At 43.4% G+C, this 25,697-nt stretch overlaps 2 protein-coding genes across 2 annotated transcripts in view; one reads left to right on the top strand and one right to left on the bottom strand.

The window, feature by feature from the left end:
- LOC311141141 (NACHT, LRR and PYD domains-containing protein 3-like) overlaps positions 1-10,403 on the top strand; it is an 80,607-nt gene extending 70,204 nt beyond the window's left edge. Inside the window, exon 22 of the mRNA XM_084176395.1 lies at positions 8,307-10,403. Within this exon, the coding sequence (XP_084032521.1) occupies positions 8,307-8,857 (551 nt within the window). The 3' untranslated portion in view covers positions 8,858-10,403. The remainder of the gene's footprint in view (positions 1-8,306) is intronic.
- LOC311142326 (NACHT, LRR and PYD domains-containing protein 3-like) overlaps positions 1-25,697 on the bottom strand; it is a 385,235-nt gene that overhangs the window by 261,734 nt on the left and 97,804 nt on the right. The window lies entirely within an intron of this gene.

The following is a 25,697-nucleotide window of genomic DNA, read 5'->3' as shown; positions in this document are numbered from 1 at the left end:
GAGGACTTCCTGGCTGCAGGGTGTATCCGTCCTTCTGCCTCTCCCACCGGCGCAGGTTTCTTCTTTTTGGAGAAGAGGGACAAAACCCTGTGTCCGTGCATCAACTACCGAGGCCTTAATGACATCACGGTTAAGAACCGCTACCCGCTACCACTAATCGCCTCGGCATTCAAGCCACTCCAGGGGGCCACTATTTTCTCTAAGTTAGAGCTGCGGAACTTCTACCATCTGCTGCGGATACGGGAAGGTGACGAGTGGAAGACAGCCTTCAACACTGCTAGCGGACACTACGAATACCTGGTGATGCCATTCAGTCTGACCAACGCTCCTTCTGTGTTCCAGGCCCTGGTTAACGACATTCTCCGCGACATGTTGAACCGGTTCGTGTTTGTCTACCTCGACGACATCCTCGTCTTTTCCCGCTCAGCTCAAGAACACGTTCTCCACGTCCACAGGTCTTCCAGCGGCTCCTGGAGAACCAGCTTTATTGACAAAGCAGGAAAATGCGAATTCCATCGCTCCACCATCTCCTTCCTTGGATAAATCATCGCTGCTGGTAATGTGCAGATGGATCCCGGAAAGGTGAGAGCGGTGGTGGATTGGCCCCAACCCACATCCAGAGTGCAGCTGCAACGCTTCTTAGGATTTGCTCATTTCTATCGCAGTTTTATCTGGGGTTACAGCACCCTGGTTACATCACCCTGGTTACAGCACCCTGGTTACAGCACCCTGAATTCCCCCCTTTCAGCACTGACCTCCCCCAAGGTCCTGTTCACGTGGTCCCCAGCTGCTGACCGGGCGTTCCTGGACCTTAAACACAGCTTCACCATAGCTCCCATATTAATCCATCCGGACCCGTCCCGTCAGTTCGTGGTGGAGGTAGACGCTTCGGATGTCGGCGTCCTGTCCCAGCGTTCTGCCCTGGACCTTAAGCTCCATCCCTGCGCCTTCTTCTCCCATCGTCTTAACTCCATGGAGAGGAATTATGATGTGGGGAATCGAGAACTACTCACGGTGAATATGGCATTGGAGGAGTGGAGGCGGATCACAAGAACCTGGAATATCTCCGCACCGCCAAGTGTCTCAACTCCAGGCAAGCTCGATGGGCCCTGCTGTTCACCCGGTTTAACTTTACCATCTCCTACCGCCAGGGGTCCAAGAATGTTAAGCCGGATGCGCTTTCACGCTGCTATAGCCCCGCTGCTACACCCTCGGACCCTGAGACCATCCTTCCTACCTTGTGTCTGTTGGCTACACTCATCTGGGGAATAGAGAACCTGGTCCCTGAGGCTCTGCGTTCCCAGCCGGACCCCGACGCTGCCCGCTCCCTGGTCTTTGAATGGGCTCATTCCTCCAGGCTTGCCTGGCTCCCGTCGGTCCCTGGCCTTTGTGTGACAACACTTTTGGTGGTCCCTGACGTCTCCACGTCTCCACACCATGGTCCCTGACGTCTCCACTTTCATCGCCGCCTGAACTGTCTGTGCACAGAATAAGACTCCTCAGCAAGCTCTGGCTGGCCTCCTTCAACCTCTTCCTGTCCCTCACCGTCCCTGGTCACATATATCCCTGGACTTCGTCACTGGTCTCCCTCTGTCTGATGGCAACACCACTATCCTCACGGTGGTGGACAGGTTTTCCAAAGCCACCCATTTCATTCCCCTTCCCAAGCTACCCTCTGCCAAGGAGACAGCCCGGATCATGTAGCACCACGTCTTCCGGATCCATGAACTTCCGGTGGACACGGTCTCCGACCGTGGTCCTCAGTTCTCATCCCGGTTCTGGAAGGCATTCTGCACCTTCATTGGGTCGTCGGCCAGCCTGTCCTCCACCAGCAACTCGTGTGGGTAAAATACGCACGCAACACCCTCCCCTACTCAGCCCCTGGTCTCTCGCCTTCGCTCTTCCCTGAGCAAGAAGAAGAGGTCAACATACCCTCGGCCCAGATGTTCGTCCGCCGCTGTCGCCGTACCTGGAAGAGAGTCCGGTCTGCTCTTCTCAAGACCACCTCCAGGTATCGACGACAGACGGAGCGCCACCGGACCCCGGCTCCCCGTTATCGTCTTGGGCAGAGGGTATGGCTGTCCACTTGGTATCTGCCCCTTCGGGTGAAGTCCCACAAACTTTGCCCCCGTTTTTTATCGGCCCTATCCCTATTTTTTTGATCCATAGCCCCTCTGCTGTTCGTCTTCTGTTGCCCCGCACCCTCCGTATTCACTTTTCATGTATCAATGATTAAACCTCTGTCTCACAGCCTTCTGTCTCCTCTTTCTCATACTCCTGTTTCTCTCTAGCCCCAGTTTTTCTAGTTTTTACGGTGTTGACCACTCTGCCTGCCCTGACCCTGAACCTACCTGCCGTTCTGTACCTTACTGACTCTGCCCTGGATTACCGACCTCTGCCTGCCCTTGACATTTACATTACATTTATATTCACGTCATTTAGCAGACGCTCTTATCCAGAGCGACTTACAAATTGGTGCATTCACCCTATAGCCAGTGGGATAACCACTTTACAATTTATTTATTAATTTATTTTTAGGGTGGGGGGGGGGGGGGGGGGTAGAAGGATTACTTTATCCTATTCCTTAAAGAGGTGGGGTTTCAAATGTCTCCGGAAGGTGGTGAGTGACTCCGCTGTCCTGGCGTCGTGAGGGAGCTTGTTCCACCACTGGGGAGCCAGAGCAGCGAACAGTTTTGACTGGGCTGAGCGGGAACTATACTTCCGCAGAGGAAGGGGAGCCAGCAGACTAGAGGTGGATGAACGCAATGCCCTCGTTTGGGTGTAGGGACTGATCAGAGCCTGAAGGTACGGAGGTGCCGTTCCCCTCACAGCTCCATAGGCAAGCACCATGGTCTTGTAACAGATGCGAGCTTCAACTGGAAGCCAGTGGAGTGTGCGGAGGAGCGGGGTGACGTGAGAGAACTTGGGAAGGTTGAACACCAGACGGGCTGCGGCATTCTGGATGAGTTGTAGGGGTTTAATGGCACAGGCAGGGAGCCCAGCCAACAGCGAGTTGCAGTAATCCAGACGGGAGATGACAAGTGCCTGGATTAGGACCTGTGCCACTTCCTGTGTAAGGCAGGGTCGTACTCTCCGAATGTTGTAGAGCATGAACCTGCAGGATCGGGTCACCGCCTTGATGTTAGCGGAGAAAGACATGGTGTTGTCCAGGGTCACGCCAAGGCTCTTCGCACTCTGGGAGGAGGACACAATGGAGTTGTCAACCGTGATGGCGAGATCATGGAACGGGCAGTCCTTCCCCGGGAAGAAGAGCAGCTCCGTCTTGCCAAGGTTCAGCTTGAGGTGGTGATATGTCTGCCAGACATGCAGAGATGCGATTCGCCACCTGGTTATCAGAAGGGGGAAAGGAGAAGATTAGTTGTGTATCGTCAGCGTAGCAATGATAGGAGAGGCCATGTGAGGATATGACAGAGCCAAGTGACTTGGTGTATAGCGAGAATAGGAGAGGGCCTAGAACTGAGCCCTGGGGGACACCAGTGGTGAGAGCACGTGGTGCGGAGACAGCTTCTCGCCACGCCACTTGGTAGGAGCGACCGGTCAGGTAGGACGCAATCCAAGAGTGAGCCGCGCCGGAGATGCCCAGCTCGGAGAGGGTGGAGAGGAGGATCTGATGGTTCACAGTATCAAAGGCAGCAGACAGGTCTAGAAGGACAAGAGCAGAGGAGAGAGAGTTAGCTTTAGCAGTGCGGAGAGCCTCCGTGACACAGAGAAGAGCAGTCTCAGTTGAATGACCAGTCCTGAAACCTGACTGGTTTGGATCAAGAAGGTCATTCTGAGAGAGATAGCAAGAGAGTTGGCTAAAGACGGCACGCTCAATAGTTTTGGAAAGAAAAGAAAGAAGGGATACTGGTCTGTAGTTGTTGACATCAGAGGGATCGAGTGTTGGTTTTTTGAGAAGGGGTGCAACTCTCGCTCTCTTCAAGACGGAAGGGACATAGCCAGCGGTCAAGGATGAGTTGATCAGCGAGGTGAGGTAGGGGAGAAGGTCACCGGAGATGGTCTGGAGAAGAGAGGAGGGGATGGGGTCAAGCGGGCAGGTTGTTGGGCGGCCTGCAGTCACAAGTCGCGAGATTTTATCTGGAGAGAGAGGGGAGAAAGAAGTCAAAGCATAGGGTAGGGCAGTGTGAGCAGGACCAGTAGTGTCATTAGACTTAACAAACGAGGATCGGATGTCGTCAACCTTCTTTTCAAAGTGGTTGACGAAGTCATCCACAGAGAGGGGGGGGGGGAGGATTCAGCAGGGAGGAGAATGTGGCAAAGAGCTTCCTAGGGTTAGAGGCAGATGCTTGGAATTTAGAGTGGTAGAAAGTGGCCTTAGCAGCAGAAACAGATGAAGAAAATGTAGAGAGGAGGGAGTGAAAAGATGCCAGGTCCGCAGGGAGTCTAGTTTTCTTCCATTTCCGCTCAGCTGCCCGGAGCTCTGTTCTGTGAGCTCGCAATGAGTCATCAAGCCACGGAGCTGGAGGGGAGGACCGAGCCGGCCGAGAGGATAGGGGACACAGAGAGTCAAAGGATGCAGAAAGGGAGGAGAGGAGGGTTGAGGAGGCAGAATCAGGAGATTGGAGGGAGAAGGATTGAGCAGAGGGAAGAGATGATAGGATGGAAGAGGAGAGAGTAGTGGGAGAGAGAGAGCGAAGGTTGCGGCGGCGCATTACCATCTGTGTAGGGGCAGAGTGAGTAGTGTTGGAGCAGAGCGAGAGAGAAAAGGATACAAAGTAGTGGTCGGAGACATGGAGGGGAGTTGCAGTGAGATTAGTAGAAGAGCAGCATCTAGTAAAGATGAGGTCAAGCGTATTGCCTGCCTTGTGAGTAGGGGGGGACGGTGAGAGGGTGAGGTCAAAAGAGGAGAGGAGTGGAAAGAAGGAGGCAGAGAGAAATGAGTCAAATGTAGACGTAGGGAGGTTGAAATCCCCCAAAACTATGAGGGGTGAGCCATCCTCAGGAAAGGAACTTATCAAGGCGTCAAGCTCATTGATGAACTCTCCAAGGGAACCTGGAGGGCGATAGATGACAAGGATATTAAGCTTAAATGGGCTAGTGACTGTGACAGCATGGAATTCAAACGAGGAGATAGACAGATGGGCTAGGGGAAAAATTGAGAATGTCCACTTGGGAGAGATGAGGATTCCTGTGCCACCACCCCTCTGACCAGATGCTCTCGGGGTATGCGAGAACACATGGTCAGACGAGGAGAGAGCAGTAGGAGTAGCAGTGTTTTCAGTGGTAATCCATGTTTCCGTCAGCGCCAGGAAGTCGAGGGACTGGAGGGTAGCATAGGCTGGGATGAAGTCAGCCTTGTTGGCAGCAGAACGGCAGTTCCAGAGGCTGCCTGAGACCTGGAACTCCAGGTGTGTGGTGCGTGCAGGGACCACCAGGTTAGAGAGGCAGCAACCACGCGGTGTGAGGCGTTTGTGTAGCCTGTGCGGAGAGGAGAGAGCAGGGATAGGCAGAGGCATAGTTGACAGGCTGTAGCAAATGGCTACAATAATGCAGAGGAGATCGGAATGAAATGAACTAAACATCTGGGAAAGGAGAGAGCGGGGCCTCCCTCACCACAACTCCCAAATATAACTCTCCCAACTTCCACCTCAGAAACTATAATTGTTTCACTGAAACACCCGAATAAAACTCTCCCAACTTCCACTTTAGAAATTAGAATTGTTGTAAACTACAGCGGTTCAATGTTTCAAGGAATAGACTCAACTTAGTTTATTCAGCTAGCTAACTATGACGACATAGCTAACTAGCATGCTAGCATCCAATAACACACGGTTTAGCACCAATACTTGGTTACAACAAACTACCAATAGTGTTAACACACTAAACAGATAATTCGTGTCCGTGTCTAGTTCCTTTCATAACGCAGCAATAATTAAACGTTGGCTAGCTAGCACAAAGATATTGTATTTAGCTGCTACAGTACTGCTAGCTGGTAGTGTTGGCTAGCTAGCAATGGCTGCTGTGTTGACTTTGTTTGAAAAACGGCGTCGCTGCGAACGAATGTAGCTGGCTAAAATTATATTGTATTTAGTTGCTATAGTACTGCTAGCTGGTAGCGTTGACCTATCGTCTGCCTGCCCCCTGTTTTGTTAATCAACATCTGTGATTCGAACTGTCTGCATCTGGGTCTTATCCTGAGTTCTGATAGAGACGGACGTAGCAGGAAAACAACGTGATTAAAAGGGAGGAACATACAGTGATTAAAGGAAAGGACATTTATTCAACTGTGAAGACAAACCTTTTAATTAAAACTGCTAAATGAGCTAATTTAGGATGAAACTTCTGTGAGTGAAGTGAATGAAGATCACGTGACTGAGGAAACCATTGCCGTGGTTGAGGACAATATTGAAGTGAGTGATGTCCGTAATTGTTGGAAACGTTGGACAGTTTAATGAAAGTATTGAGCAGTGGAGCTCATATACAGAACGGTTTGAATATGTTCATCAGGAATTGAGTGGGTTCATCTAACAATCCTAATCACCAGTTGATACATTTTAATCTCATACACAGGGTAAACCTTCCACCTAGAAAACATAATTTAATAAAAATCACAACCGCTCCTCTGTGTGATCTATGTAATCAAGGTGCCTTGGGCTCCTTTAATCATATGTACTGGGAGTGACCAGGAGGACATGTTTTGGAAAGAGGTATCCTCATACCTTGTTCCCCAAACTGTTATTACTGAATGATAATTCACCACTGTCATTACAGCAAAGACATATAATGTTGTCAGGTTTGGAACTAAGATGGCAACCACCACACCTCATTGGATCAGAACTTTTATAGATATAATTTATTTAGAACTATCCACTGCTAGGTTCCATGGGGCTAGCCAAACAACAATAAACAGCTGGTTATCTGTAGCTGAAATCATAAAAGTGTGTTTTTTACCCAACAGATTGCCCATTCACTAACATGTTCATGCAAGTGTGTGCCTTACTGATTGTATCACAACTTAATTTTGTATTTAACTTCATGGAGATCAGGTTGGGTGGGTTGGGGTGATCCCATTAGGGGTTGGAGGGTGGGTTGGGGTGGTCCCAGGAGGGGTTGAAGGGTGGGTTGGGGTGGTCCCAGGAGGGGTTGGAGGGTGGGTTGGGGTGGTCCCAGGCGGGGTTGGGGTGGTCCCAGGAGGGGTTGGGGGTGGGTTGGGGTGGTCCCAGGAGGGGTTGGAGGGTGGGTTGATGCAGCTCAGGTGGGTGATTGTACAGTACCAGTCAAAAGTTGGCTGGTAACTCTAATGAACTTATCCTCTGCAGCAGAGGTAACTCTGGGTCTTTCCTTTGGCGGTCCTCATGAAAGCCAGATCATAGCGCTTGATGGATTTTGCAACTGCACTGGAAGAACCTTTTGAAGTTCTTGACATTTTCCGGATTGACTGACCTTCATATCTTAAAGTAATGGACTTTTGTTACTCTTTGCTTATTTTTGCTATTCTTGCCATAACATGGACTTGGTATTTTACCAAATAGGGCTATCTTCTGTATACCACCCCTACCTTGTCACAACACAACTGATTGGCTCAAACGCATTAAGAAGGAAAGAAATTCCACAAATTCACTTTTAAGAAGGCACACCTGTTAATTGAAATGCATTCCAGATGACTACCTCATGAAGCTGGTTGAGAGAATGCCAAGAGTGTGCAAAGCTGTCATCAAGGCAAAGGGTGGCTACTTTGAAGAATCTCAAATATAAAATATATTTTGATTTGTTTAACACTTTTTTGGTTACTACATGATTCCATATGTGTTATTTCATAGTTTTGATATCTTCACTGTTATTCTACAATGTCGAAAATAGTCAAAATAAAGAAAAACCCTTGAATGAGTAGGAGTGTCCAAACTTTTGACTGTTTCACGGAATCATGGCTCTCTCCGGATATACTGTCCCCATCCATAAAGCCAGCTGGGTTCTCAATACATCATGTAGATGGGAATAATATATTATATATATATTCCATATTCTCTCCATATATTCTATTGAATCTGTCGACAACATTCTAACTGAAAGGTACACTGTATTTAAAGGGATGGCCGAAGATAAATGCGGTAAAAACCCCATTGAATGAAAACTCCACGAGAAAATCTGTTGGCCAGCAAGTGGGAGGGTTTTCAGCTGTTGGATGACGTTTATTCAGAGGTAGCCACACCTGCAGAGAAGTCTGAATACCAAATACTGAGAAGTGGGTACATTCCTACGTCGGGATCAGGCCCTAAATTAAGTGAGTTAACGTTCTAATGTTAATGATGATGATTTCTAATATTGTGTCTGGTTTCATCCATCAGATGCCTGTGATCTCACACTGGACCCAAACACAGCATACAGATATCTATCTCTGTCTGAGGAGAACAGAAAGGTGACATGTAGAAGGATGATGAAGCAGCCGTATCCTGATCACCCAGAGAGATTTATGGACCGTGGAAATGTGCTGTGTAGAGAGGGTCTGACTGGGCGCTGTTACTGGGAGGCAGAGTGGAGTGGAAGCGATACTTACAAAGGAGTGACATATAAAGGAATCAGCAGGAGAGGAGCGCTTAGAGACTGTGGGCTTGGATACAATGACAAGTCCTGGAGTCTGTTCTGCCCTAAAAACATTTTCAGGCACAATAATGAGTCCACTACCATAGACGTCCCCTCCTCCAGCTCCCACAGAGTAGGAGTGTATCTGGACTGGCCAGCCGGCACTCTGTCCTTCTACAGAGTCTCCTCTGACACACTGACCCACCTGTACACATTCCACTCCACATTCACTGAGCCCCTCTATCCAGGGTTTTATGTTTGGTATGAGGGCACCTCAGTGTCTCTGTGTCAAACACAACATGATGTTTCACTCTGATCATGGTCATGTTCAGTAAGACACACTGGAGCAACAATCTAGAATAGCTCTCTAGTGTGTAAACATATGATTGGAAATATTCATGAATACACACCATTGAAGTTGACAGACATTGTCAACTAGAGTCATTCATTAATAGAATAAATCACCACACTCTGTTGTAAAAACTGGTTTCATTAATAAATCATTGATCTTGTTGTTATTGGGCTTCTTGGTGTACTTAAAGGACATTTTTCCCCAGAACCACTAGATAATGCTGAAAGGTTCAGGTTCCACAGGAGACATCAGGAAGAGGAAGAATCAGTAACAATGTTTGCTGCTGCATTAAATAAACTATCAGAACACTGAGTTTAATGCTGTTCTAAATGACATCATTAGAGACAGACTAGTATGTGGGCTACGGAGTGAAGCTACACAAAAGAGACTGTTGACTGAAAGTCATCTGACCTTGGCAAAGGACATTGAAATCAGTGTGTCCATGGAACTAGCTGCTAAAGAGGCTCACCAGTTGAGTTCATCAGGAACTTAGTGGGTTCATCTAACAATCCTAATCATCAGCTGATACATTTTAATCTCATACACAGGGTAAACCTTCCACCTAGTAAACATCGTTTAATGAACATATTAACCTCTCTTCTGTGTGATCTATGTAATCAAGGTGCCTTTGGCTCCTTTATGCATATTCATATGTAGCAAAGAACTATTGACAGCTGGTTACCATAAAATAACTACTGCAGTGGGTTTTTACCCAACAGATCGCCCGTTCATGATCATTTAGTGCAAATGTGTACCTTACTGATTTTATAATAATAATTGTATTTACCTGCAATAACTAGTTTCCATAATATACTGATATATATTTTAACAGTATTCTGTCTCTAGCTGTATAATCATTCCTGCTGCTATTTTTTCTGATATATATATTTTAACAGTATTGTGTCTCTAGCTGTATAACCATTCCTGCTGCTATTTGTTCTGATATACACTACCGTTCAAAAGTTTGGGGTCACTTTGAAATGTCCTTGTTTTCGAAAGAAAATCAATTTTTTTGTCCATTAAAATAACATAAAATTGATCATAAATACAGTGTAGACATTGTTAATGTTGTAAATGGCTATTGTAGCTGGAAACGGCTGATTTTTAATGGAATATCTACATAGGCGTACAGAGGCCCATTATCAGCAACCATCAGTCCTGTGTTCCAATGGCACGTTGTGTTTGCTAATCCAAGTTGATCATTTTAAAAGAACAATTGATCATTAGAAAACCCATTTGCAATTATGTTAGCACAGCTGAAAACTGTTGTGCTGATTAAAGAAGCAATAAAACTGGCCTTCTTGAGACTAATTGTGGGTTCGATTACAGCCTCAAAATGGTCAGAAACAAATAACTTTCTTCTAAAACTCGTCAGTCTATTCTTTGTTCTGAGAAATGAAGGCTATTCCACGTTCTGTTTCAGCTCAACCGTCTCCCCACCCTGATAATAAAGTGTTTTATTGGTATCTTCCACTAGATGGCAGTAAACACCTGCTGTAACTAGACTACGACTATGTGTTCGGTTTCATACATTCAGTTTCCCAGAGGAGGAGTGCTGATCTAGGATCAGGTCCCCCCTGTCCATCTAATCTGTTTCATTATGATCTAAAAGGCAAAACTGATCCCAGATCAGTACTCCTACTCTTTATGAATACTGTCACAGGTGACTCCTCAAGATGAGGCTCATGATATATACGTTATATTCTTTAAGAATAAATTAATATCATTAATTGAACTGCTTTGCCATGAACAGATCTGTGAGGTCTTAACTTAAAGGTACTATATAGACTTTATGGTCATTTAAATGGGGTTGAACATTCATCCCATCAGATTGTATAAAGGATTTTATGAGTTCAGAAAAATACTGACTTGGAAGCATCTCTCTGACCTCACCCTGCTGAAACACACCCACATAGCTACAGTTATATGCTTTTCTGTTTTTACCCACTTTTACAGCCAATGTGTGCACTGGCATCCATATGAATCAGTGGAAAATACAGACTAGTTAGCCATCTCCCAATAGATGGTCCCCACGCAGAACTTTCAGCAATGCAGCATCTTCAGTAAGCGAGTATTCCAGACACTCTCTTCTTATGAACCAGTTGCTATTAAATGAAGGTTTTTGGACAGAAAACCTGCGGCTACGGTAGGATTCTAGGCTAATCTGGGCTGGCACATCTGTTCCAAGATAGTCAGGAACAGTCGGAGGTGGAGGGGGCTGTGGAGCCATTATCCTGGCGGTGCTTGTGGAAGGGTGGGTAGGCTCTGCACACGGAGCTAACTGGAGCTCGGCAGCATCATCACTGTTGGGCTTGCCGGCGGCCTCGCTGGTTTGATTACATTTTACATTTTAGTCATTTAGCAGACGCTCTTATCCAGAGCGACTTACAGTTCGTGCATACATTATTTTTTATTTTTCATACCGGCCCCCCGTGGGAAGCGAACCCACAACCCTGGCGTTGCAAACGCCATGCTCTACCAACTGAGCATGATGCTGCTGCTGCTCATCACTCTCCTTTGGCTTTGTTTGGCTACTTTTTGTACCATTGTCTAAAAAAGCCTATTGTGGTGAAACGTCAGGAGTACGTTTTTTTTTTATAAACTTTTTAATGAGCCACATGGATGCTAACTGGGTACTCAGGTAAAACTAGACAAATACACCTTTTTATTTTGGTATTTTGGGGACCAAATAAATGTATACCAACAGTGGACAATTCCCAGCAAAAGCATGGAGCTACAACTCTCTAGTGGAGAATAGAGGGAGTATTCCCCTTGGAGAATCCAGAGTGGCTCACTGAAGAAAAACATATTGGAGGATAACAACAATCTCAATCTGAAGCTCTAAAGAAAAAAGGGGAATTCCTCTGAAAATCAGGAACACCATTCTTCCTCCTGCCCCACCTATTGTCCCTGTATGGATATTAGTTGGCATCTAATTGAAGAACATGCTGCTTTATAGATGACAGCAGAGGCCTGCTCTTGGATCTACCCTGTCTAACCACCAGTTTAGTGACCTTGTTCCATCAATATGTCCATACTACTTCACAACCGATTTGAGGTCTTGACCAGCAATGTCCCATTGGGCTCAACCAAGCCGAGAGTGAGGTTCTAGAAAGAGGACTGACTTTCATACCAACTCCTAAACAGGTGGACTGCAGGGAGCTCCGGAGGGATCTACACTTCTATCATAGAAGATTGAAGTTATTAGATCATTTTGATTATGAAACAGATTTTCCTCATATACTATTTCCAAACCCCTCACATTGGGAACCTCAGTTGGAGTCAGTGTCAGAAACTATACAGACTGTTATACGTAGGGATGTGGCTTCCTTTTCACAATTCAGAACCCGACCTGTATATCAGCTTAACCTTACACATAAAAAAAAAAATCAAGCTCTAGAAACATTGAACAGCAGAATATAGTGATTAAACCAGCAGATAAGGGGCCTCAGATTGTTGTAATGGATAAAGTGAATATCTTCTTGAAGCCAATAGACAATAGGATAATGGTAAACACTATGTTCCATTGTCCCACTCAACACAGACGGAAAACACAAAGATTAATCCAGGAGATAGTGAGTAAACTATATGAGGATAAGTACATTACAGATAAACAGATGGTCTATCTTTTTGGGGCAGATTCTCCAAGGCCTAGGCAGTTTTACTCACTGCCTAAAATACATATCTCCTGAGACGTTGGCGGTTCCCTACGGCTGACCAATAGTAAGTGATTGTGTCTCAGAATCTTCCTGTATTGCTGATTATATTGACTTTTATATCAACCCTCTATCCCAGAAACACCCCAGGTATGTTAAGGATAGTTATGAATGCAGGGTTTATTACTATTGTATTACTCTTTATATTAACTTAGCTACTGACTTGTTCTATTGTTGTTGTCAAGAGGTTAACCTGCTAGTCAGCATTTCATTGCACTGTTAACTCCATGTATATGACAAATAAACCACCTTGAACTTAGAAGGGAAGGGGGAGGACAGCCAGACAGTTAGGGGAAAAGATGGCCAGCTAAATTACAGTATGTGTCCTCAAATGTTATGTCATCTAAACATCTCACATTAGCTGGAAGAACTGACAAATGAAATGGATCATAGAGGTCTTATAACTTATTCCATTCTACAGGTCCATTGTTTTGTCTCCTGTCTCTTTATATTCATATACCCTGGGGACCATGTAGCACATAGTGTTTACCATTATCCTATTGTCTATTGGCTTCAAGAAGATATTCACTTTATCCATTACAGTAATCTGAGCCCCCTTATCTGCTGGTTTAATCACTATATTCTGATTGCTGTTCAATGTTTTTAGTTGATTTGTAAGGTTAAATGGATGTACAAGTCTGGTTCTGAATTGTGAAAAGGAGGCCACACCCCAACCTATAAGAGTCTGTATAGTTTATGATAAACTGGGTTATTATTTTTACATTGTTTAGCTGATATTGTGATGTAATAATATGTGTAATTAGAAGGGGAGGGGCTTACCTCATTTGTCTGAGTCTGAAGATTCCCTATGTCTACATTGATTGGTTGGGGTGTATTGGTGGCCCTGATAAGAGCCTAATTGTCTTAACTTCCTACATAGACAATGGACAATATCATTGAGGACTACTTCCAGCGTGGATTCACCAACAACGAAATGTTATTATTGGAGGAATCACTCAACATAACAATACGTCTTCAGACAGAAAGAGTTCTAAGTAGGAATCATCTCTGGTGGGTTAAAAACAGAACAGATGAAGCAGAGGTGCTCTCCTTCATACACCAGCAGCTTCAAACATCAGGTCGACAACATGGCTACCGCTGGACGCACCAGAAATGTTGGATGGCCGGAATAGTTACCGACAGGGAAACTGTCCGTCAACTTCTGTGCCTTCAGGATGGTCAGGGTGTCAACCTGCGAGCAAGAAACCGCCTGAGAAACCGCCTTATGTTTGGCATGTGGGTGGTTACGACAAGTTAAAACCTTGTGAAATATGTACCAGTGGATGCATCGACGGGTTTTCACCTAAAAGGATATGGCTAGAAGGCTACGAGACAAACAATGACAAACAATGACCCTAGGGTCGTCTCTGGGTCGTCTCTGGGTCGTCTCTGGGTATTTCATGGACGCTGTGAATGACAGAAACGGATACAGCTATAGATTGATGCTCGATCATGGAACAGAAAACACCCATATTGCAGAGAATCAAAAATGTCTGCGTCACTCTGTGGATGAGGCTGGAACAGACTGCGTAACTTTGGGCCCCAACACTGAAAATCAAAGAATTGAGTGTTGGTGGCTCACTCTGAGAAGTCAATGTTGAGAGTTTTGGATGGACTATTTTTGACTAGCTCAGAGGAGATGGACACTCTGCAGAATCTCTCCTGGACAAATCTCTAATCCAGTTTTGTTTCCAAAACACAATACAGGTAATATCATCTCTCAGTTAGTTCAGTAGTCTGGTTCATATAGTTAGTTCAGTAGTCTGGTTCATATAGTTAGTTGAGTAGTCTGGTTCAAATAGTTAGTTCAGTAGTCTGGTTCATATAGTTAGTTCAGTAGTCTGGTTCATATAGTTAGTTCAGTAGTCTGGTTCATATAGTTAGTTCAGTAGTCTGGTTCATATAGTTAGTTCAGTAGTCTGGTTCATATAGTTAGTTCAGTAGGCTGGTTCATATAGTTAGTTCAGTAGTCTGGTTCATATAGTTAGTTCAGTAGTCTGGTTCATATAGTTAGTTCAGTAGTCTGGTTCATATAGTTAGTTCAGTAGTCTGGTTCATATAGTTAGTTCAGTAGTCTGGTTCATATAGTTAGTTCAGTAGTCTGGTTCATATAGTTAGTTCAGTAGTCTGGTTCATATAGTTAGTTCAGTAGTCTGGTTCATAAAGTTAGTTCAGTAGTCTGGTTCATATAGTTAGTTCAGTAGTCTGGTTCATATAGTTAGTTCAGTAGTCTGGTTCATATAGTTAGTTCAGTAGTCTGGTTCATATAGTTAGTTGAGTAGTCTGTTTCATATAGTTAGTTGAGTAGTCTGGTTCATATAGTTAGTTCAGTAGTCTGGTTCATATAGTTAGTTCAGTAGTCTGGTTCATATAGTTAGTTCAGTAGTCTGGTTCATATAGTTAGTTGAGTAGTCTGGTTCATATAGTTAGTTCAGAAGTCTGGTTCATATAGTTAGTTCAGTAGTCTGGTTTATCTAGTTAGTTCAGTAGTCTGGTTCATATAGTTAGTTGAGTAGTCTGCTTCATATAGTTAGTTGAGTAGTCTGGTTCATATAGTTAGTTCAGAAGTCTGGTTCATATAGTTAGTTCAGTAGTCTGGTTTATCTAGTTAGTTCAGTAGTCTGGTTCATATAGTTAGTTCAGTAGTCTGGTTCATCTAGTTAGTTCAGTAGTCTGGTTCATATAGTTAGTTCAGTAGTCTGGTTCATATAGTTAGTTGAGTAGTCTGGTTCATATAGTTAGTTCAGAAGTCTGGTTCATATAGTTAGTTCAGTAGTCTGGTTCATATAGTTAGTTCAGTAGTCTGGTTCATATAGTTAGTTCAGTAGTCTGGTTCATATAGTTAGTTCAGTAGTCTGGTTCATATAGTTAGTTCAGTAGTCTGGTTCATATAGTTAGTTCAGTAGTCTGGTTCATATAGTTAGTTCAGTAGTCTGGTTCATATAGTTAGTTCAGTAGTCTGGTTCATATAGTTAGTTCAGTAGTCTGGTTCATATAGTAAGTTCAGTAATCTGGTTCATCTAGTTAGTTCAGTAGTCTGGACTCAGTCAGCATGTAATTGTACCGTGTGTGTTCCAGTTTCCAAATAAAGTCAGATTTAATTTCAGTACCTTTTACTTCCCTATGAATTCCCAACTTTATGTATCAATAATATTGTCTCCTGGTAAGCAACTTTTTAAGCCTCTCTTAAGCAATATGTCAGGTCGGTGTCACTAATGTGCTCCAATCTGCAGTTGCTAGATCCATTTTTGGACTTTTGACTATTGACCCATGAATAATAGGTTATAACTTCTAAATACCTCATGAGCTTAGTCCAACTGTTGTACCCATCAGAACTCAACATATCAGCTTGTCTTACTCCAATGGGTGGAAACAAAGTAAATGTAAACAAACACTATAAAGCTTCAGAACAAACAAACACTATATAGCTTCAGAACAAACAAACACTATATAGCTTCAGAACGTGGTTAAAACTATAATTGTATATATCATGGCCACAATATCCTGTTAAATACCACAACAGACACAATGTCCTGTTAAATACCACAACAGACACAATGTCCTGTTAAATACCACAACAGACACAATGTCCTGTTAAATACCACAACAGACACAATGTCCTGTTAAATACCACAACAGACATAATGTCCTGTTAAATACCACAACAGACATAATGTCCTGTTAAATACCACAACAGACACAATGTCCTGTTAAATACCACAACAGACACAATGTCCTGTTAAATACCACAACAGACACAATGTCCTGTTAAATACCACAACAGACATAATGTCCTGTTAAATACCACAACAGACACAATGTCCTGTTAAATACCACAACAGACATAATGTCCTGTTAAATACCACAACAGACACAATGTCCTGTTAAATACCACAACAGACATAATAGAACTGTATGTCCTCACATTTAGTTTATGACCCTGAAGGAGATCCTTTCTTCAATAAAAAGGCCTGTAAGCTCCTGTTTCAATGGAGAGAGTGTAGTTGCCCACTGCTCTATGACGTATGCTGGCTCTAGAATCTGAGTTTAGTACAACAACTCCTGTAGAATGTCTTCCAGGTCGTCTGCTTTTGCCTTCTTTGACAGCTGTGAATATCCAGGATTTCAGTTACACTGCTACACTGCTGTAATCTGACCGACAGACCTCCAAGGTCAGGAGCTCCCCTTCAGTTATGCACTTCAAGAAGTTATCCACAAGATCAGAACTCACTGCTCCAAAAGCTGCTTGTTCCAATATTGTTGGAGCCATCTTCACAGGTAGGTATTTCTCCTTTCTCCATCCTGCTGTAATAATGCGGCCTACACATTGCCGCTCCTTTTCCTCTAAGTTGTGTTGAAGAAATGGCACCTTGCACGATTACCCATGGTGCATTGGTGGTAAAACTCCTCCCAGAACACAGATGTTCCTCCTTTCCATCAGGAAGAATGAGTTTGATCTGAATGTCAGCTTCAAGTAGAGTGTCATCACAGAAATGGTGGATCAGTTCCTTAAGTACTTGGCCTCGGTGGACAACTAGGGTTATACTCTTTGCTGCATTGGTGGTCGTTCCCTCAAGAGGTGAAGTTACCTCCAGCCTGAGGTCTTCTATCCTGGCCGTATTGTCTGAGGTTCTCCCAAGAGGTGACGTGTCCTCCAGCCTGAGGTCTTCTATCCTGGCCGTATTGTCTGAGGTTCTCCCAAGAGGTAACGTGTCCTCCAGCCTGAGGCCTTCTATCCTGGCCATATTGTCTGAGGTTCTCCCAAGAGGTAACGTGTCCTCCAGCCTGAGGTCTACTATCCTGGCCGTATTGTCTGAGGTTCTCCCAAGAGGTAACGTGTCCTCCAGCCTGAGGTCTTCTATCCTGGCCGTATTGTCTGAGGTTCTCCCAAGAGGTAACGTGTCCTCCAGCCTGAGGTCTTCTATCCTGGCCGTATTGTCTGAGGTTCTCCCAAGAGGTAACGTGTCCTCCAGCCTGAGGCCTTCTATCCTGGCCATATTGTCTGAGGTTCTCCCAAGAGGTAACGTGTCCTCCAGCCTGAGGTCTTCTATTCTGGCCATATTGTCTGAGGTTCTCCCAAGAGGTAACGTGTCCTCCAGCCTACTATCCCTGTCTGTTCTCCACTGCCAACTGTGCCAATATTGCTCTCATCCATAAGACTGACATACATTATAGATTGCATATCCTCTATAATAAGTCTGTGCTTGCTCCTGCAAAAGCCTTCTCCACAATGTCAGTGTGTTGGGTCACCTGCTCAGGGGGTGAAGTGTCAGGGCTTGTAACAGCAGAATGCATATTTGAGTATCTGGGAGGGCTTGTAACCGCAGAATGCATATTTGAGTATCTGGGAGGGCTTGTAACAGCAGAATGCTTATATGAGTATCTGGGAGGGCTTGTAACAGCAGAATGCATATTTGAGTATCTGGGAGGGCTTGTAACAGCAGAATGCTTATATGAGTATCTGGGAGGTCTTGTAACAGCAGAATGCTTATATGAGTATCTGGGAGGTCTTGTAACAGCAGAACGCTTATATGAGTATCTGGGAGGTCTTGTAACAACAGAATGCTTCTATCAGTATCTGGGAGGTCTTGTAACAGCAGAAGGCTTATATGAGTATCTGGGAGGTCTTTTAACAGCAGAATGCTTATATGAGTATCTGGGAGGGCTTGTAACAGCAGAATGCTTATATGGGTATCTGGGAGGTCTTGTAACAGCAGAATGCTTATATGAGTATCTGGGAGGTCTTGTAACAGCAGAATGCTTATATGAGTATCTGGGAGGTCTTGTAACAACAGAATGCTTATATGAGTATCTGGGAGGTCTTGTAACAACAGAATGCTTATATGAGTATCTGGGAGGGCTTGTAAAAGCAGAATGCTTATATGAGTATCTGGGAGGGCTTGTAACAGCAGAATGCTTATATGAGTATCTGGGAGGTCTTGTAACAGCAGAATGCTTATATGAGTATCTGGGAGGTCTTGTAACAGCAGAATGTTTATATGAGTATCTGGGAGGGCTTGTAACAGCAGAATGCTTATATGAGTATCTGGGAGGGCTTGTAACAGCAGAATGCTTATATGAGTATCTGGGAGGGCTTGTAACAGCAGAATGCTTATATGAGTATCTGGGAGGTCTTGTAACAGCAGAATGCTTATATGAGTATCTGGGAGGTCTTGTAACAGCAGAATGCTTGTATGAGTATCTGGGAGGGCTTGTAACAGCAGAATGCTTATATGAGTATCTGGGAGGTCTTGAGAACCTGGAGAGTGTTTCATTGTCATCAGCAGCAACATTTGCTTCTTCCCTTCCATTAGTTCCATTTGCTTCTTCCCTTCCATTAGTTCCATTTGCCTCTTACCTTCCATTAGTTCCATTTGCTTCTTCCCTTCCATTAGTTCCATTTGCCTCTTCCCTTCCATTAGTTCCATTTGCCTCTTACCTTCCATTAGTTCCATTTGCTTCTTCCCTTCCATTAGTTCCATTTGCTTCTTCCCTTCCATTAGTTCCATTTGCTTCTTCCCTTCCATTAGTTCCATTTGCTTCTTCCCTTCCATTAGTTCCATTTGCTTCTTCCCTTCCATTAGTTCCATTTGCTTCTTCCCTTCCATTAGTTCCATTTGCTTCTTCCATTCCATTAGTTCCATTTGCTTCTTCCCTTCCATTAGTTCCATTTGCTTCTTCCCTTCCATTAGTTCCATTTGCCTCTTCCCTTCCATTAGTTCCATTTGCTTCTTACCTTCCATTAGTTCCATTTGCCTCTTCCCTTCCATTAGTTCCATTTGCCTCTTCCCTTCCATTAGTTCCATTTGCCTCTTCCCTTCCATTAGTTCCATTTGCCTCTTCCCTTCCATTAGTTCCATTTGCTTCTTCCCTTCCATTAGTTCCATTTGCCTCTTCCCTTCCATTAGTTCCATTTGCTTCTTCCCTTCCATTAGTTCCATTTGCTTCTTCCCTTCCATTAGTTCCATTTGCTTCTTACCTTCCATTAGTTCCATTTGCCTCTTACCTTCCATTAGTTCCATTTGCTTCTTACCTTCCATTAGTTCCATTTGCCTCTTACCTTCCATTAGTTCCATTTGCTTCTTACCTTCCATTAGTTCCATTTGCCTCTTCCCTTCCATTAGTTCCATTTGCTTCTTCCCTTCCATTAGTTCCATTTGCCTCTTACCTTCCATTAGTTCCATTTGCCTCTTCCCTTCCATTAGTTCAATTTGCCTCTTCCCTTCCATTAGTTCCATTTGCTTCTTACCTTCCATTAGTTCCATTTGCTTCTTCCCTTCCATTAGTTCCATTTGCCTCTTCCCTTCCATTAGTTCAATTTGCCTCTTCCCTTCCATTAGTTCCATTTGCTTCTTCCCTTCCATTAGTTCCATTTGCCTCTTCCCTTCCATTAGTTCCATTTGCTTCTTCCCTTCCATTAGTTCCATTTGCCTCTTCCCTTCCATTAGTTCCATTTGCCTCTTACCTTCCATTAGTTCCATTTGCTTCTTCCCTTCCATTAGTTCCATTTGCCTCTTACCTTCCATTAGTTCCATTTGCCTCTTCCCTTCCATTAGTTCCATTTGCCTCTTCCCTTCCATTAGTTCCATTTGCTTCTTCCCTTCCATTAGTTCCATTTGCCTCTTCCCTTCCATTAGTTCAATTTGCCTCTTCCCTTCCATTAGTTCCATTTGCTTCTTCCCTTCCATTAGTTCCATTTGCCTCTTCCCTTCCATTAGTTCAATTTGCCTCTTCCCTTCCATTAGTTCCATTTGCTTCTTCCCTTCCATTAGTTCCATTTGCCTCTTCCCTTCCATTAGTTCCATTTGCCTCTTCCCTTCCATTAGTTCCATTTGCCTCTTACCTTCCATTAGTTCCATTTGCCTCTTCCCTTCCATTAGTTAGCACACATGACTGTAAGTCGCTTTGGATAAAAGCGTCTGCTAAATGGCATATTATTATTCTTAGTAATCTGTCAGATCCACATCAAAGTCTTCGATTTTTCCATGATCATTTTCTCCATTTGGAAAATATTAATTCTGTGCCATTTATTTGAGTTCTTTCCCCTGTCCTTGGTGACATCAACTTTGCGGGTGCCCCCACCTCGCCTGGCTCTGACTTAACAAAGGTTATGTTCTTCCTCTGATTGATGAGCCCCCCCACCTACATGTCTCTGTTCATCAGAGCAGGTCTTGATTTTGTCTCTCCACTTGAGTTCTCTTCCTGTGACGAATGATCTGTTGACTGATGGCTCTGCTTTGCCTTTAACTTGAATTTGAATCTGTCAAACAGTTTAGAATTTTTTTTCGCAAGGCTTTTAGTCTTCTGCCTGCAGTATGTGAGAACGGCAAGGCGATCCCCATAGGATGGTTTGTAGGCGCTTAGCTGGTCATTACTCGTGAGTGGAAGCACACGTTCATCACTCTAATGCAGGGAAGAAAATCTAAATAATATATTTTCCATTGACATAAAACATCAATAGTTGTATAAGTTCATAACCATAATTTACTTCAAGTGGGGAGTTATTACAAAATATATGTAATTTGACCCAGTGGAATGTATTGGATAAACAGCTTGATTCTAGGGAAAACAACACTATCTGGATTTATCTTCACTTTTGCACCTTCTCTTTCTCCATCTCTACCTCTATTATAGTCTCCTCCGGAGCTTTCCTGCCTCGTAGGAAACTATAAAAGTCATCCATCCTGTACACACACATTTGACATGTACACTTGAACTGATGATTTCTTTAATTACATTTACATTTTAGTCATTTAGCAGACGCTCTTATCCAGAGCGACTTACAGTTAGTGAGTGCATACATTATTTTTTCATACTGGCCCCCCATGGGAATCGAACCCACAACTCTGGCATTGCAAACGCCATGCTCTACCAACATTCCCTCCCCTACCCTGGACGACACTGGGCCAATTGTACGCCGCCCCCATGGGTCTCCCGGTCACGGCCGGCTACGACAGAGCCTGGATTTGAGCCAGGATCTCTAGTGGCACAGCTAGCACTGCGATGCAGTGCCTTAGACCACTGTGCCACTCGGGCAATGATCCAATGATAGCATATCGTTACCTTAACAACCTTTCTCCACAGTCCAATACATTGAATCCAACACACAGCAAACCACTCCATACCAGAGTTACAATTTCAAGGTGCATAAAGATGGACGAATTCAGATATGACGTTATTGTTTTTACTACTGGTCCACAGAGTTCTTAAGCTACGGTGTGCAACATGGTTCAGTGTACCAGTAAATCAGCACAATCTACTTTTTAAAATGTATTTAACTCGGCAAGTCAGTTAAGAACAAATCCTTATTTTCAATGACGGCCTACCCCGGCCAAACCCTCCCCTAACCTGGACAACGCTGTGCGCCGCCCTATGGGACTCCCGATCACGATACAGCCAGGGATTGAACCCGGGTCTATAAGTATACCTCTAGCACTGCAACAAAGTACCTTAGACCGCTGCGCCACTCCGTCCACCACCTTGGAGCTAAAATTCTACATCCATAGCTTTATCTTTAGTCTTCATTTACACATAGGAAACCTTTTATTCATGGCATATTTCAACTGAGCAGCATCACATTCCGTTCTATATTTATTTCATTTCATTATTTCCTGTCTTACACCATTTATTTTTAACATAAGAAACACACAAGTGTTTGCCTTCAAATGGAAGAAATTGCACTTTTAAGATTTGGAGAGAGCAGAAAAGTTTGGCAGGTAATCAGGGCAACCCGCAGTGATTCACATTTGACAGGGAGGAACAGTGTTCGTTTTCATATGAGAGAAGCTTGATTTACTTGTGTCTGTTTGGGAATTTTTCTGCAATAATATGCTCAGTCCAAAACTTTGCGCAGCCCACAGACTGAAGCGCCTGCCTCAGATAAGATCCTTGCACGTCTACGATCTCTAGGTAGAGGGAACCCTTGTCATGTGACATCGGCACCTTAGCTTTCACAGAGAAGTCTCCCCCCGCCGCATCAGTATAGAAAGAGTCCCTAACAAACTGCATCACCACACATGCAGCTAACAAAAACATATGGAAATGTCTGCTCTACCCAAAAATCACAACCAAATAATTGCAGCGTTACCGCAAAAATGGAAGAGGAAAGTGGAAGGGGGAGAAAGTAAGGAACTTGTCTGTCGGCCTTGCATTAAAGAACATCATTGGTTAAAGAAAACTGTGATAAATGAAAAAGTATACCAGTTTCATTTAAGGACCAAAAGATTGACAGCCGTCCCATATAGATTGCAAAATAGTTGTGAAGAGATTTTTGACGTACCAATTCCATGGCATAGTGTTTATAAACTGATATGCAAAACGACGCCGGATTCAAATCTTAGAATTTTTCAATTTAAATTATTATATTACATTCTTGCAACCAATAGAATGTTATTTATATGGGGGATACAATCTTCCCAGCTCTGCAGATTTTGCTGCGAAGACACAGAATCATTAGATCATTTGTTTTGGTACTGTCCATTTGTAGCTTGTTTTTGGACACAGGTGCAGGAATGGCTAAAGGATTGCAATATTTACCTGGAGCTAACCCTGCAGATAGCATTACTGGGTGATCTGAAAAGTCATAGTCAATCGATCAATAATATAATAATACTTTTAGCAAAAATGTTTATTTTCAATTTACATTCTGTAGAAACAATGAGAATAGAAAGGTTCAGAACTTTTGTAAAACATCACAGTACAGTTGAAAAATATATGGCAAATAGAAATCCAATATGGATGGTGTTAAGAGATAGATGGGTGGTGTTGAATGGAGTTTAAGGATGGGACTAATAACAACTAACAACAAGCAATAACAACAAGATAACTAATAATGTAAGCATACTGTGTCCATAATAAGCATAACAAGTATATAGGCTATAGGTTGAGAGCTTTTGTGAAAGAGCACAGTTCGAAATATATGGCATATAGAAGCAAACCGGATGGACATCATGAAAATGATCAGAGAGGTTGAGGGTAGAGGAAGTTCAGGAGTAAAAACAAACAAAATATAATTATTGTAAAATTGACTGTATAAGCTGGAAGTAGAGGCCTAATCCTTGTTGTTCACTAGTTTACTCCAATTAGGGAAGGGGTTGTGGGGTTGGAAAGTAATAAAGGGGAATATATTTCTAAAAAGGATGTGTATGTATGTATGTATGTATGTATGTATATATATATATATATATATATATATATATATATATATATATATATATATATATATATATATATATATATATATATATGTATGTATATGTATATGTGTGTATATATATGTATATATGTATATATAGTTGAAGTCGGAAGTTTACATACACTTAGGTTGGAGTAATTAAAACTTGTTTTTCAACCACTCCACAAATTTCTTCTTAACAAACTATAGATTTTGGCAAGTCGGTTAGGACATCTACTTTGTGCTTGACACAAGTAATTTTTCCAACAATTGTTTAGAGACAGATTATTTCACTTATAATCACTGTATCACAATTCCAATGGGTCAGAAGTTTACATACACTAAGTTGACTGTGCCTTTAAACAGCTTGGAGAATTCCAGAAAATGATGTCATGGCTTTAGAAGATTCTGATAGGCTAATTGACATAATTTGAGTCAATTGGAGGTGTACCTGTGGATGTATTTCAAGGCCTACCTTCAAACTCAGTGCCTCTTTGTATGACATCATGGGAAAATCAAAAGACCTCAGATTTTTTTTTGGGACCACCACAAGTCTGGTTCATCCTTGGGAGCAATTTCCAAACGCCTGAAGTTACCACGTTCATCTGTACAAACAATAGTACGCAAGTATAAACACCATGGGACCACGCAGCTGTCATACCGCTCAGGAAGGAGACGCGTTCTGTCTCCTAGAGATTAACGTACTTTGGTGGGAAAAGTGCAAATCAATCCCAGAACAACAGCAAAGGACCTTGTGAAGATGCTGGAGGAAACAGGTACAAAATTATCTATATCCACAGTAAAACGAGTCCTATATCAACATAACCTGAAAGGCCGCTCAGCAAGGAAGAAGCCACTGCTCCAAAACCGCCATAAAAAAGCCTTACTACAGTTTGCAACTGCACATGGGGACATGGATCGTACTTTGTGGAGAAATGTCCTCTGGTCTGATGAAACAAAAATAGAACTGTTTGGCCATAATGACCATCGCTATGTTTGGAGGAAGGGGGGGGGGGGAGTACTTGCAAGCCAAAGAACACCATCCCAACCGTGAAGCACTGGGGTGGCAGTGTCATGCTGTGGGGGTGCTTTGCTGCAGGAGGGACTGGTGCACTTCACAAAATAGATGGCATCATGAGGAAGGAAATTATGTGGATATATTGAAGCAACATCTCAAGACATCAGTCAGGAAGTTAAAGCTTGGTCGCAAATGGGTCTTCCAAATGGACACCAAGCATACTTCCAAAGTTGTGGCAAAATGGCTTAAGGACAACAAAGTCAAGGTATTGGAGTGGCCATCACAAAGTCCTGACCTCAATCCTATAGAAAATATGTGGGCAGAACTGAAAAAGCGTGTGCGAGCAAGGAGGCCTACAAACCTGACTCAGTTACTAAGGCTATCCGAAACGTTTGACTCAAGTTAAACAATTTAAAGGGAATGCTACCAAATACTAATTGAGTGTAGCCTTCCACAAGCTTCCCACAATACACTCAATTAATATTTGGTAGCGTTCCCTTTAAATTGTTAAACTTGGGTCAAACGTTTCGGGTAGCCTTCCACAAGCTTCCCACAATAAGTTGGGTGAATTTTGGCTCATTCCTCCTGACAGAGCTGGTGTAACTGAGTCAAGTTTGTAGGCCTCCTTGCTCGCACACGTTTTTTTCAGTTCTGCCCCACTGGAAACGTGATGAAAGAAATAAAAGCTGAAATAAATCATTCTCTCTACTATTATTCTGACATTTCACGTTCTTAAAATAAGGTGGTGATCCTAACTGACCTAAGACAGGGAATTTGTACTAGGATTAAATGTCAGGAATTGTGAAAAACTGTTTAAATGGATTTGGCTAAGGTGTATGTAAACTTCTGACTTCAACTGTATGTGTTTGTGTATATATATATATATATTTGCAAGAA

This window comes from Coregonus lavaretus, assembly GCF_964263955.1.
Source record: "Coregonus lavaretus genome assembly, chromosome: 2".
Lineage (NCBI taxonomy): Eukaryota > Metazoa > Chordata > Actinopteri > Salmoniformes > Salmonidae > Coregonus > Coregonus lavaretus.
The sequence above is the reverse complement of the archived record's forward strand: the minus strand, read 5'-3'. Positions and strand labels throughout refer to the sequence as shown.